This window comes from Manis javanica, chromosome 3 (genome assembly GCF_040802235.1).
Source record: "Manis javanica isolate MJ-LG chromosome 3, MJ_LKY, whole genome shotgun sequence".
Lineage (NCBI taxonomy): Eukaryota > Metazoa > Chordata > Mammalia > Pholidota > Manidae > Manis > Manis javanica.
The window spans coordinates 84,838,964-84,853,290 of NC_133158.1; the positions used below are offsets into that span (position 1 = coordinate 84,838,964).

Consider the following 14,327-nt stretch of genomic DNA (forward strand, 5'->3'; position numbering starts at 1 on the left):
GTTAATGACTGCATTAAGGAAAAGTCAAATGTTCTTGATGTTATTTAATACCCTATTACATTTACCTTCAGTTAAGAGGGATGTTTTTGTTAGGGAGAGTTCAGTTAGGAGAGACGCAGGGAAGTTAGAGGACAAGGTGAGGAAGGAATTCATTAAAGTGGGAGTGTTAGGGAATGACAGAATAGAATAATGAAGGAAGTTCATTGAACAGCTACTCAGCATGGGGCACTACCCCTGCTAACTCCTTAAACCAGTGTCACCCAGCATCCAGCCTCCGCTTGGATCTGCATGGTGTGGGAACTGAGTTCCTACCACCCCAGGCTTTGGGAGAGCCTCAGAGCACTGGATGGAGTGAGATTATGTTCTGTGAACTACCTATAGGTAAAGAAGGGAGATTTTTGGGCAGGTTACTGAAGAGCAAGACTGTAAGCTGCAGTTCCCAGTCATCTAGGTGACAGTAATTTGCAAGCCCAGGTCTGAGCTCTCAGCAGTCCCTCCCTACTTGTCTGAGATAGGACAGAGAGAGTGAAGGTTTAAGCAGAAATCCAGAGGATTAGAATGACAAAGCAAAGTAATAAAACACCACTGGAAAGACAGAGAGACAATGCATTTGGTGAGAAGTTTATTTAAGCCAAAAAGGAGCACACTTGGAGAAAGGGGAGTCTGGGCTGCCCTAGAGAAGAGGTGCCCCTGAAAGTTTGGGAAAAGGTTAATATTAAAAGGTTCCACACCTATTAAGTGCGGGTGACCCCAGAGAGAGGAATGTCCCGAAAGGATTGGGGTACCTGCTTTTAAGGATTCTTTAGGAATGTGACTACCGGCTGGGGGTGCAGACTTGTTAAGTGGTCTTTGAATATTTAAATTAACTTAACAAAAGGAACTTTAAGGCTGTGATTTCTCCCTGGAGTAACCGGTATTTTGGTTTGGGAGCATATCAAACAAGACTGCCTGCCCAGTGCCCAAGGTGGGCTGAGTTATTGTGTGTTTGCTAAAGAGGAAGTTAAGAATCTTACTTCTTAACTTCCTGGGTATTAAAATGCAATCTTATTTTTAAGATGGAATTCTTCCTGTCTTTTACTATGTTGTTTATGGCTGGGCCTGCGTGATTAACACAATAAAGACATGGGCTATGCTGAGGTACCTTCCTTTATCTGGGGAACATTCAAACATTCCACTCCAAGTTACTCCTGGCTTTTGAGTTTGAATTGATTAACTCTGGGTCTTTTTAGAGGACTTTCCTGCCTTTTTCTCTTTCCACCCCGCTTACATCTATTTTCCTGCCTAACATTTTCTGCCCTTCCCACTTCTTCCTCTTCCTTCCCTTCCCTTCCACTTCTTCAAAGCCCAGAATTGGGAGGCAGTCTCAGTGGAATTCATATAGTCAGAAATGACAGTTAACTTGAGACTTCTGGTCTTTTTTTCCTTTAAAGAAAAAAAATCAGACAATTAGTATAACTTTTATATTTTTATTAATTATTAATTACTAAAAACTATACTTTAAATGTATTATTTCATGCCTGAAATTCCCACTGCAACTCTTTTAAATTTCCATGCCCAGTGCTGAACTGTGATTTGATGTCACAGAGGCTTTTTCATTAAGGATCTATTTTCTTTGATTATCTCACACTACAGTCCGAATACTCCCGTTGGAGTGAACATTTTGAAGATACTAAGATTTATGTTCTCTTTTGCCCTAGACGTGGATGAATGCTCTGAGAACATATGTGCTCAGCTGTGTGTCAATTACCCTGGAGGTTACTCATGTTATTGTGATGGGAAGAAAGGATTCAAACTTGCACAAGATCAGAAGAGTTGTGAGGTAACATTTCGCAATGCTCAACTTCCCATCTCTTTTCTAAAATGAAAGACCAAGGTACTTATTTCCACACAGCTGACATAAGTCGGGAAATATAATATTCCACATAATTGCTATAAGTCAAAGCAGGCAATGAATCAAAGTCTTTTCACTAAATATGGTCATGTAAGTTATAAACATGGGGGGGAGGATAATCAGTGGCTGGGTTAAAAAAAAGGCTGCAGGGTCACAGCTCAGAAAATGCTCACCTATATAGCCTGTACAGTCAGAAAATGCAAAGTATATATTTATTAATGAAACTAAAAAAAAGATGAGGTTTATGCTTCTCTTTGTGAGAAAAACACTCCTCCATAGAAACTTTAGTGGAAACATTTTCCAGTGTCTACTTTTCTTTGTTCCACCCTGACATGTTTGATCATGCCTCAAGCATGTTAGTACTTACAAGAGTGCTCATAAAATCTTGGGTGGAAATAACTGTTAGAATAGGATTTAGCAGGGGTTAGGTATATCAGAATTCAGAGAGGTCGATTTTGTTCATCTTAATCTCTCAGCTTGCTTTTAGTTACTTGAATTTAATTAATGATTGACCCACAAATTAAATGTTAGGGTCAGGTCCTAGTTTTGCCTTCATTGAAATAAGTAACTCAGCATCTGAAGTTGTTTTTGTCCTACATAAGGATCATATGTTAGTGGTTGTTAGTCCAATTCTTGCATCTCTTTTACTTTTTACAAGTGAAGGTGAAATTTTATATGAATATGAGGCAGACAATAAACAAAACAACACAGAAATAATGATTTAAGTGTGTGTACACTCATCCCTCCATATATATCTGTTACCAAACCAAAACTGTGTATGTCCCAAAATTGTAACATTTGATATTATGCTACCTACTTGGTAAAGGAAGGTTAAGGCAAGCTACTGAGCATATGTAGTACTTAAATGAACTACCAGGCTGAGTGAATATCTATTCTATAATTTAGTCTCTTGTTATTTCAGTATTTGTTGTGGTTACACATCACCCTCTAACTTGGAATAGATTTATTGACATTCTAAGAGGAAATCAGATGTTATTTCTGGAAAGTGCTATGTACACAGTTCTCCCTCTGACCTCCCCAACCAAAATAACCCTGTGCACATATCCAAGCACTTATGCCTAAATTTTTTTTCCATTTCAATGTTTAGTTTTCTTAGAAAAAAAATACTTGATAATAGATGTAATGACTATAAATCACTTTTTAATGAATTCTTTGGAGGTTAAAATTTTATCTTAATTTAGATTTATCCCATCCAGGTTTTTCCAGCATTTCTTTTACTATCTAGATAGCATATTTTTGTTCAGAATACTTTCACTTAGTAAATGAGCGAGTGAAAGAGGTGCTATTTATTGTTACATTACTTATTCGTGAGTTTTTCATGATTTCTGACTCCAAATAAAGCTAATTTTCTGATACAATTCATGGAAGGCATACTACTTGCAGTAATTAAGGGGATACATGTTGTTAGTGGAAGAAAAAGTTGTGTTTTGGACCAAGATTTGCAAAGGAAATTTAAAGACAAAAATATAAAGTCACACATATTAGATAAGACTAAATATATTCTTGGAGATCATACAAATGGACTACATAGGGAAGTAAAAGGTATTGCTTTATTAATATCATGGGTTTTATTAATTTATTTTAGTGCATCTAAGAGGATACATTTGACAAGGACTCTAGGAACCAGGGAAAGGCTGCATTACCCAGCACAAACAGCAAGCTGTAACCTATGTGTTTTGTTTATTTGTTTTGTTTTCTTTTCTCCAGGCTGTTCCAGTGTGCCTTCCCTTGAACCTTGACAAAAATTTTGAATTACTTTACTTGGCAGAGCAGTTTGTAGGGGTTGTTTTATATTTAAAATTTCGTTTGCCGGAAATCACCAGGTGAGGTACCAATGTCGATGATAATTTCTAGAGGTAAGCTGTTAAGGACAGGAGAAAGACTGAAAAGATTTGAAATGTACAAAATTGCATTAGTAATCTGATAATTTAGGTATATAATCAATCAGATGATTGGGGGAAACCTAAAGTTAATTCACTCCTTCACACATGTAATTTTCATGCTAGAACCATCTGGGGTCATTCTAGGCTGACCTTCTCCAATGATCATTTTACTATAATCCATCATTCTTCCTTTTCTAGTGAATACATATTTACTAAGAAGTTGGGACAGTAAACTTAATATATTTCTGAAATTTTCATTTTTCTTTATACATGTTATAAAAACTAAGTAATGCTTAATATTCAAAGTGTTGCTTTTTGAGTATAGTTATATCCATAATTATTAAGGGAAATTCCTAAGATTGCTTCAGTGGTGTTTTAAAGAAACACATCACGTAATTTTAGTCGATGAAGTGTCTTTCTGCTATTCTTACAGTTAGTTTTTGTTGACTATCTGAGTACCTAAGTCTGCTCTTTTTTTTCCTTTAGTTAGGTTCACTTAAGGGAAGGAGTGGTTATGTTTTAGAGCCATGATTCTGCTTTAATTATCAAATATTCTCAGAGCCATACATTGTTGAAACTAGAAAAAAATAGGAATTTTATCAGAATAATGGAAAGGAAACATGTTTGAGACTGATTTTGAGTACAAATTTTGAAGTATTTTAATCAGATAATATGCATATTTAGAATTTAATTCATTAGGTATATTAATTATTTATTACATAATTCAACTAAATTCATAGAAATCTTCTCATTAAGGAACATTGAAATTCATTCTAAGATTCACTGATATAATTGTGCTTCTTCAATGCTCCTTTCTCCCTCAAGACCTGGTTTTCCCCTTTAACATCTTAGAGCAAATAATATCTTCCAGTGGTAAAAATTGGAGACACTTTCTGGCTATAAGGATTATGAGAAGGAGAGAGAAAAAGAAGTTTATTGTATACATTCAGGTACCTTCAGGTGTATTCATTTCTCACTACAATTCACAGTTGGCCAAATAAATGTTTTTGTCTGTATTATTTATTCATTTATTATTTATTTAAACTTTTACTGAAGTATAATATTTATACAGAAACATACGTCTATCTTCAATGTGTAGCTTGATGAATTTTTATAAACTGCCACCTGTGTAACCAACACAAACACCAACTAACACTTTGTTGATTTTCTTTTTTCTACAAATTCCTTCAGCCCTGCTCCCCATGATCAAACACTTACTCTACCCAAAAGTTAACAACTTCGCTCTTCTTTTTCACTCTACGTTACTTCTGAAAAAGAACGAAGTGTTCCCCAATGTAATGAATCAATGTGCTGATGTATTCCAGACAGAAAGTATGCGGAACAGGACTCTTTGAATGGACGGGTTTAGCATAATTTTACAAAGAGAAGGAAATGATCTCCATAACAGGATCAACTTCTGGAAGATCCTGAGCATACACAGATTTCAGTTTTGGAAAGATAACATGTGCTTCACATCAGCAAAATGTGAGGATTAGGAAAGAGAATAGAAGTCCTTATTCTGAGCAAATGGTTTTGTTATAAAATAATATGAGTTCAATAAATTCCTATTACATTATTATCTGTCCAACATACTTTACTTCACATTTACCTCTTTAGAATATTTCCTTAGAATTCTAAAGATTAAAAAAAATCTTATCAGTTTTTATTTATTTCATTGAGGTTAGATATGTGTCCTATTACAAATGGTGCCACTAGTACTATTACTCTTAGATATGGTTAGATATGGGAATAAGGGTGTGGGGTTCTTTCCTACTTTACTTAGTTTTACTATTATCTGAAGTCCTGACTTTTTGGCTTGAATTACCTTTATTTTCACTTAACTTGAATGCCAAATATTTATACAACTATTTTTCTTATTCCCTGTTTGTCATTTTCAATCATTTTGATTTGCTGGTCCTTTGGAAGTTTAATGCTGACACTTTCTCATTAAATTGTCATAGGCACCAAATCAATACATGTTATTTTTTAATCCAGCATCCCTAAGATTTTTTCCTCCACTATAATAGCTATCTGTATGTCCAGAGTCTTAATAACAATAGGCATTGCCAGAGCCCGGATACTCCCAAACACATGGCTCAGCTCTATCTTTCAAGCTCTCCTTTTATGTATTGTACTATAGTGATTTATGCAACTTGAGTTTTGAAGAGGTTTTGAAATCAAGCTAACAGATATATTTTAAAGTTTTTGACTTTACCTTCCTTACCACACACGAAGCCTTAATTTTGTTTGCAATCATCCAGATGCGTATCTTGTGTATTTCTGTGAGTGATTTCTTCCTGACGTATATGAAATCATAGGGAAAATATGCCTTTTGATGGATAAACCAATCATGAAATTGTAACATCTTTTACTAATCACTTACGGGCATAGGAAAAAAAAAGGAATCTAAATGTCAGATCATATAGTGTCTAAACGGCTCCAGGAGAGTTATGATATGTCTAATATTTGTACATGTGTATTAATTCCAGCATTTGAAAGAATGCCTTCAAAACAAATGCCAGGAAAAGAAGAAAAATTGTGAAAGCATCTGTTCACTTGGAAAAAGGACTCCAAGAACAAGCAAGAAAATATAACAACTTGATTTTAAACATACATGGAGTCAGATATAATACAGGAACAGTCTAATCCTGCCCTTCTCTTTTATTAATTCCAGATAAAGAAGGAAAGAGTTGACTTCATCAGCATATTGCTGTTTGCCAATCCCAGAAAAAAAGAGTAATACATTGAACCTTCCATATATCTCACTATTAAGGTTCTATCTTTGTCCATTGTTTAGATTTTCAGCTGAATTTGATTTCCGGACATATGATTCAGAAGGTGTTATCCTGTATGCAGAATCTCTTGATCACTCAGCTTGGTTTCTAATTGCACTTCGTAATGGAAAGATTGAAATTCAGTTTAAGAATGAATATACAACCAAAATCACAACTGGAGGAAAAGTTATTAATGATGGTCTATGGAATACGGTATGTTTTATAAAGAATCTTCCCACTTTGACACAGTTTGTATAAATCATTAATAATTTAGTTTTATAGTGACACCAAACCAAATACGGGTTGGGTTTATCTGATGTTATATGGAGCATATTGTATGCGCTGTAAACCCTTGAAATGGCCTGAGAAATTATAACTTCACTAAATTTATTTAGGGTTTCCTATAACTGAAGTTTTTTTTAGTTATTTGCTTAAACTGCTCTGTCATTAACTTTCTACCTTTTTTCGTGGCTGTCTTTGAGTAAACAGTAGTGTGTCCCCTACAGGTCTTAGTAGGCATAACACTTTATGCAGAGATACCACCGAACAAGGACAACACACTAGATAGCCACCAATATTTTTTAAATGAAAAAGAAATACACATACTAATAAAATCAAAACAAGTAATTCAATTTTAAATATTAGCATATGTATAAATAATCTATTTGAATAACAGTATGCACTAGCCAGTAACCAACAGAGTGCTTGAGGAGGTAGCATTTTCCTAATACTAATCCCTAATACTAATGAGCCTTTATTTTAATAATCAAGAACAGCACATTGATCAGCTGGATTAAAATGGAACTTTTCTTGGAGAAGGAATTACTGCTCATTTCTAGTGGGGAGAATTATTTTCTGCAAGAAAGTCATTGCTACCAGAGGCTAGATGAGAGAAGATGATCAGCTTCCGCTTAGAAAGTGCTACCCAAGAGAGACCTTTCTGTGCCTTTGGAAGCTGACAGGAGGTCTACATTGAGAAGTTATGTGAACTTAGCACTGAATTATTTTATCCCTTTATTTACCCACTTATGCAGTCATATATTCCATATGCTTTTTGTGAGCATTTTCAAAGTGCTAAGTCAAGGCGCTATAACTATATTAAGAAATTTTCCTTGCCTTTGAGCTTTTTAGTACCTCACAGTGTGTTAGCTGATGCTCCTTATGAACTAATACTATGAAATGTGGAATGTGTTACTTTAGAAGTAGCAATAAAATACAGTTGGATTAGATGAGGCTCACCAAAAGGGGGCTCTCTGTCCTTTGGCAACCATAGATTTTGGGCTCCTAACTCTAAAAGAAGAGTGTTTGCAGAGTGTCACATGCAACTGTCAAAGAAATTGCTGAAATTCTCTAACTTATCCTGATGGTCTCATTAGTATAGCTCTTCTATTTTATCGTTCCTACTACATCTATATCTAGAATATTTGATGCAGAGAGCTATTCCTCCAATGTGCTAAAGAATACATTTTACTGCCCAATGTCTCTCAAATCACCAATCTAAAAATCACTGAAATAACTTCTTCAGCAAAAGAGCACAACAGAATTTTCTTCCAATGAATTTATACAATTTGAAAATATCAGCTGTTTGAAGGAGAATTTAGGTACATCTTAAGGGAGTATCTAATATTTCTAAAGATGGTAAATGTTTACCTGGGAGGTTAACATCATGAGTTGCAGATACGGTTTGCTAACGAATATTCCATGAATGATACTGTGTAAGGCAGAATTCTGGGATGGATATAAGGCAGCTATTCATTCAGTTTTATACTTTTGTCTCTTAATTTATGATCCTTGTTGAAGAGAAACTGTTATTAAATAAAACCCTTTAATTAAAATATGTCCATGTTTTAATTAAAGTACAAAAACCTCCCTTTATAAACTGAACACAGTTTTATATAAAAAATAAAATTTAAGAACAATAAGCAAGTCAGAAAAACTTTAAGGTGGTAATGAATTTGGTAATGGCTGTTTTTCTTAAATTCTTAATTCAATATTTAAACAATTTATGAATTGTTATCCCTGCCATATAAGTAGGATCTCTTTTCTTATTCCATCTCTTTTAACTGTATTCCTGCATGATATTTTTACTCACTTATAATCTTGATGGTTTCTTAATAAATTATACTGTTTCAAACAAATTAATGCAGCACAGAAATGATTTAAAATAAATATTTTAAGTTTACATTTTAATAGAGTTGTTAAACTGTAAGTGGGACTATTCATTTGATAGAAATTGTTTCACAAATCTTAAGTTATTTTAAAATTTTAAATAAAATCCTTTAAAATCAGAAATTAAAATTAAAATGTATATCTTAAAATTCTTTTGTAATTCAGATAAATAAAATAGAATGTATAATTATTAAGTAGTTAGAATGACAATAACCCATACAAATAAATTAATCACTTACTTCATAAGTGATTATTATATCTCATATTTGGGTATAATCCTAACATTGGTAGGAAATATGTAATTTGTTTCATAATTTCATTCATTCTGCAAAATATTTATTAAGCACTTTATGTGCTATTGCGTCTTCCAGTGGTAAGGACACAACAGTGAATTAAACAACGTCAGTGCTGTCACAGAGCTTGCATTCTAGTGGTGGGAAGAAAACCACAAGTGTGTGAATAGTCAGACAGTTAGTAATGTTATGGGGAAAAAGAAAAGCAAGGCCAGGCAATAGAGCATGATAGTGGTTAGTGTGCAGGTGGGGTCAGGAAAGTCATCTCTGGTGAGATTACATCTGACAGGAGACTTAAGGGCACGAGTCATGAGAAATACACAAGGGAAGATGGATCAGTGCCACATGGGCAGCCAGGGCAGAGTCTCAGGCAGGAGGGCATGTCTGTTGTCTCTGAGGAACAACACAAAGGTCAGTGTAGGTGCAGTAGAGTAAGACAGGTCAGAAATGTGGTCTGGCATAAGATCTTGTAGGGCCATTAGGATAGTAGTGAGTAGGTAGATTTTATGCTTAGAAAGACCTTAGATGATATGGAGGAAAGACATGATCTAATTTGCATGTTAAAAGATATTCTGATCGGGACTTGATGTCTTTGTGGCAACTAGATAGGAGAGAGGAAGAATAGAACAGGATATGTGGTTATGAGACGATTGCAATAATCCCGTGGAGAGAAGATGGCAGCTTTGACTGGATTGTTGATAGTGGGAGTGGTGAGATTGGTCAAATTTTGGATATATTTTTAAGGTTCAGCCTTCAATTTAAGGTGATGAAATTTTTGACTATTCAGCACAAAGAAGAGTTTAAAGGTCATGAAACTGGTTGTCATCAGTTTGTGGTTCTAAAATCTGCCTCATCCACTGCACAAAAATATTTGTAATGCTCTTTTACTGTCCTATAATGAAATGCATCAATAATGTAAGCTACCTTCATATATTCCTAAAAGAAACCAATATAATGTTCTAATTATTATCTAAGGTAATAAAAGAAAGTAATCTGAAAGAAAATAATACATATTTGAGTGTGTAAGTGCTCAAGTAAAAGTATAGTACTGTCAAAGTTTTGCTCCTATGCATAGAATAAAGTGAAAGCTACAAATGAAGATTTATGCTGTGGTGTTGTGTGGCAACTCAAATACCACAAGTGCATAAATGGTATTGCCATCAGTAATAGTAGTTTTCCAAGTGTTGAGAAACTCTTGGTAAAGATCCAAACAAAACAAACATCAACATATCACTGATTTACAAGACCATCACATTCTTGAAAAATTCAGTGAATGCTGAAATGTTGTAACAAATATTTTATATTTTTACACAAAATGAGATCATTATAATCATGAGTATACCCTACATGGAAAATCCAGTAGGGATGTTCAGAAGGTTTGCTAGATATTAGATATTTTATCATTTATTTTGCATGACTATCCTGCATGTTGCAGGGTATTTAGCAACTTGCAATGCTACCATTTCTCCTACTCATTGGAACAACTAAGTGTCCCCACCCCCAAATTTTCCAAATGCCCTGAAGTGCGACATACCCACGTTTCAGAATATTTGCATAGCTAGAGGGAAAGGTCTGGGATCTGAGCTCTGGCTTTATAGTGGTTGAGAAGAGGAGGACCCAGCAAAGGAGACTGAGAAGGAGTAGTAAGAGTAGAGGAGAAACAAGCTGGACTGATGTCCTGGAGGCTCAGTTAAGAGCACCTTTCAAGGAAGGAATACTCATTAAAGTAAAATGATTGCTATCGGCTATATTAAGGACAGAGCATTGACCGATTTTAAATCTGTGTGTTGCCAAATTAATTTTACTTTAGAAAATAGTTTTTCCTTCCTGTAGTGGTACTTTAACATGCCTGTTGTTTGGCTTCCATTATTGATTTGCAAATGAAGAGTTTGCATTTTGATTGCTACAGTGGACCTGAGAAGATTGCAGCAATCATTCTTCAAATTACCTTTACGGGAAGATTTTTTTTATTGTTGTTTACCACCATTTCCAAATTTAAAAAAAATACAAGCTACTCATAAAATTGGAAAAACCCAATTTAATTTTATGTCTCATGTTTCCTTATGACCTTAATTACTTTTGAATTTTGAAGTAAAATATAATTTGTGTGTAATGAAGAGAATACTGGATATAATGATTTCTCTTAATTTATATTAAGAATTTATTTCCATTATTTACTCCACATGTGTACAATAGCAAAATAAGGACACTTTAAAGTTATTATGATTTTAACAAACTTTTTTTTTAACTATTAATTTTACGGCATACTGAAATTGCTATATATATTTTTTAAGATGTGTATGAATGTATATATACAGATTATATATTAAGATGTATATAAATATACATAATATATATAAGGATTATATTATAACTGGATGTTTAAATTGAACAGAGCAACATTGATTTTTTTTAACTTTAAAATATGGTGTTCATTTAATTTTTGATCATGTACTGTCACTTAAAAACACACTTTTATTACCTTTCTAATATATAATATATAATATATAAATACCTTTATAGTATATAATATATAATAATTTGACATTTCAAATAGATTGAAACAAATTGATAATTACATTAAAATTATTACTTTGGAAGATCTTTTACTGGAATAATAACAGGATTTTCTATCTTAGTGTGTCAAATGACTGCAGTGATGTTTGGTTACTTGATCAAATTTTTGTGTTTTTAATTGTAGGTCTCTGTGGAAGAATTAGAACAGAGTATTAGTGTAAAAATAGCTAAAGAAGCTATAATGAACATAAATAAACCTGGAAGCCTTTTTAAGCCTACAAATGGATTTCTAGAAACCAAAGTATATTTTGCAGGATTTCCTTCGAAAGTGGAGAATGCACTCATTAGACCGGTAATGACCCAAGATTATATTGTTCATCATGGATGAATGCCTTTTGTCTGTAATACATTTGAAAAGAAGTTTTGCTGAGAGTCAAAAGAAGTTATTTTGCTGAACATACCAACTGTGACAACTTCAATTGAACAAGGAAAAATATTAGTGACCCTTGAAATTGTATTAAGGAAATAAGAAAATGAATGCATTATTGAGCCCATTTAAATCCCCAGCATTACTTATGGAGAAGTTGATTTTTTTTTTAATTCTTAGGTGCCAGTTCAGTGTTAGCATCATAACAGTTCGTACTAAGATATTGAGCATATAAATACAGATATTTGAGTCCAAAAGTATGTTATTTTATAGAAGCCAGTCGAAGAACTTCCTTAAGCCTGTTTTGGGATTTAAATTTGGGAGATAAGAATAGCATATAAGGGGGAACTTTAAAAAAAATTTTTTTGCTGGGAGTATAACTGCAGTCTGTAATCAATTGAAGTTAGATATAATAAATGATTTTCTGAATATGATGTTTGTTTAATAACCACAGAGTAGGTTTCATAAGGAGACTAGTAACTGTCTTGAAGAGTTTTAAAATTTTTATTTGAAGCAATATGCATGCCAATTGTACTTGCTGATTTAACTTAAATATTTACTATTTTATATCCATCTTTCCACTCACGGCAATTCATTCACCTTAACTTCTAAAAGATTTCTGTGGTATGATATAAAAACTGAATTAGTTAACCCATGTCAGAGTGAATATACCGATCCTTTGAAATTGATAAATCAAGACATTTTAAAAGTAAAATAAATTATTCAAAAAGAATCATTTATGAAAAGGCTACTGCATGTCTTGAGTCCGGCTGGATGCTTTGGTGGAAACTAAAATATGCAAACACTTTTGTTCCTGAAGCATTTTAGCATCTGGTGCCAAGACAAACCTGTGTTGTAAATGCAATTAAACAAAAATGGAAAGCAGCTTAGAGCCCAGGGGCCAAAGCTAGAAGCATATATGGAACTTGAGAGCAGTAAATTTACTTCTGGATTATTTGGGAGAGGCAGGTGGTGCTTGAGATGTTGAAAACCATTAGGATCCCAGTGGAGGTCTGTTGTGGCATAAAGTCACTTACTGAAATAGACTGTTCAGCTAAAGAACACATTGAAAAAAATTAGGTAAAATCCAAAATATTTTAAACATTTTAAAACATCAATAAAAAAAGGGTTTTCCCTCTAAATGAAAACCTATATCTACAGTCAGTTTAGTGCCTACAAGTCTGCCTTGTTCAAGTTTCAAGTGCACTCCTTAACCTACATTTTAATTTGTTAGATTAACCCTCGTCTAGATGGATGTATACGAGGCTGGAATTTGATGAATCAAGGAGCTTCAGGAGTACAGGAAATCATTCAAGAAAAGCAAAATAAGCATTGTCTTGTTACTGTGGAAAAGGGTTCCTACTATCCTGGTTCCGGAGTTGCTCAGTTTGGCATAGATTACTGTAAGTGCTTTCCCATTTTATCTCTCTCTTCTTGTTAATGAATAAGTTTATTCATTAACAAACAGCAATAATTTCTTCAGCCAACATAATGGACTACTCACTATGTGCCAGGCATAGTGGTAGGCTGATTCATACTGTTATATACTTTTTATAAAATATTTGCAGTATACTGTGGGGGAAAAAGATAGTTGAATCTACCTATGTAATCATTTAAAGATTACTGACACATAACCTGATAAATTTTAAGTAAATTCAATTATTTTAAGGTTTACCAATTTCTCAGTTGTATTGAGTCTACTTATTAAAGGGATTCATCTTCATTTCCAGTGTTTCCATTTGATCATTTCTTAAATGTCCACCTCTCTGTTGAAATTTCCTATCTGTTCATACATGATGTCCCCCTTTTCCAGCTTCAGCTTATTAATCATAATTATTTTAAATTCCCTGTCTGAAAGGTCCACCATCTGAGTTATATCTAAATCTGGTTATGGTAATTGTTTTGTCTCTTGACCATGTGTTGTTTTGCCTTGCTACCTTGTTAATTGCATAATTTTTGGTTTAAACATGAGCATCTTACATAGAATAGTAGAAACTGAGATAAATAATATTTGTGTCTGGAGATGAGGATGCTCTGCTTGTGCAAGGTCCTTGGTGGGTTGAATCAATCTAGTAAAGAGTTGAGCTGCTTAGTTTTCTTGTTTCTATGATTATCCTTCAAATTCCTTTAATAATATCTCGTGCTAGAGTAGTGGGTGGTCTGCCAGAGGATTTTTCTTAATAATTGATCTATTCATCATCAGCTTTAGTATTTCTTTCATGATATGCCTCAAGAAATTGGCTCTCATTGGTCTTGCCTCACCTCAGAAGAGTGTGCTTACTTGTTTCTTGCCATTTGCTAGCATGGTAGAGGGGTCTGGGGGCTCACAGGAGCATTCTCCAAGGTTCTGGT

The 14,327-nt window shown here is 33.9% G+C and overlaps 1 protein-coding gene across 1 annotated transcript in view; it reads left to right on the forward strand.

Moving 5' to 3' along the window:
* The window catches only part of PROS1 (protein S), a 58,041-nt gene that overhangs the window by 35,336 nt on the left and 8,378 nt on the right, over positions 1-14,327 (forward strand). The window contains exons 8-12 of the mRNA XM_037001654.2: positions 1,698-1,819; positions 3,620-3,735; positions 6,593-6,782; positions 11,733-11,900; positions 13,210-13,378. Coding sequence (XP_036857549.2) covers positions 1,698-1,819; positions 3,620-3,735; positions 6,593-6,782; positions 11,733-11,900; positions 13,210-13,378 — 765 coding nt within the window. The remainder of the gene's footprint in view (positions 1-1,697; positions 1,820-3,619; positions 3,736-6,592; positions 6,783-11,732; positions 11,901-13,209; positions 13,379-14,327) is intronic.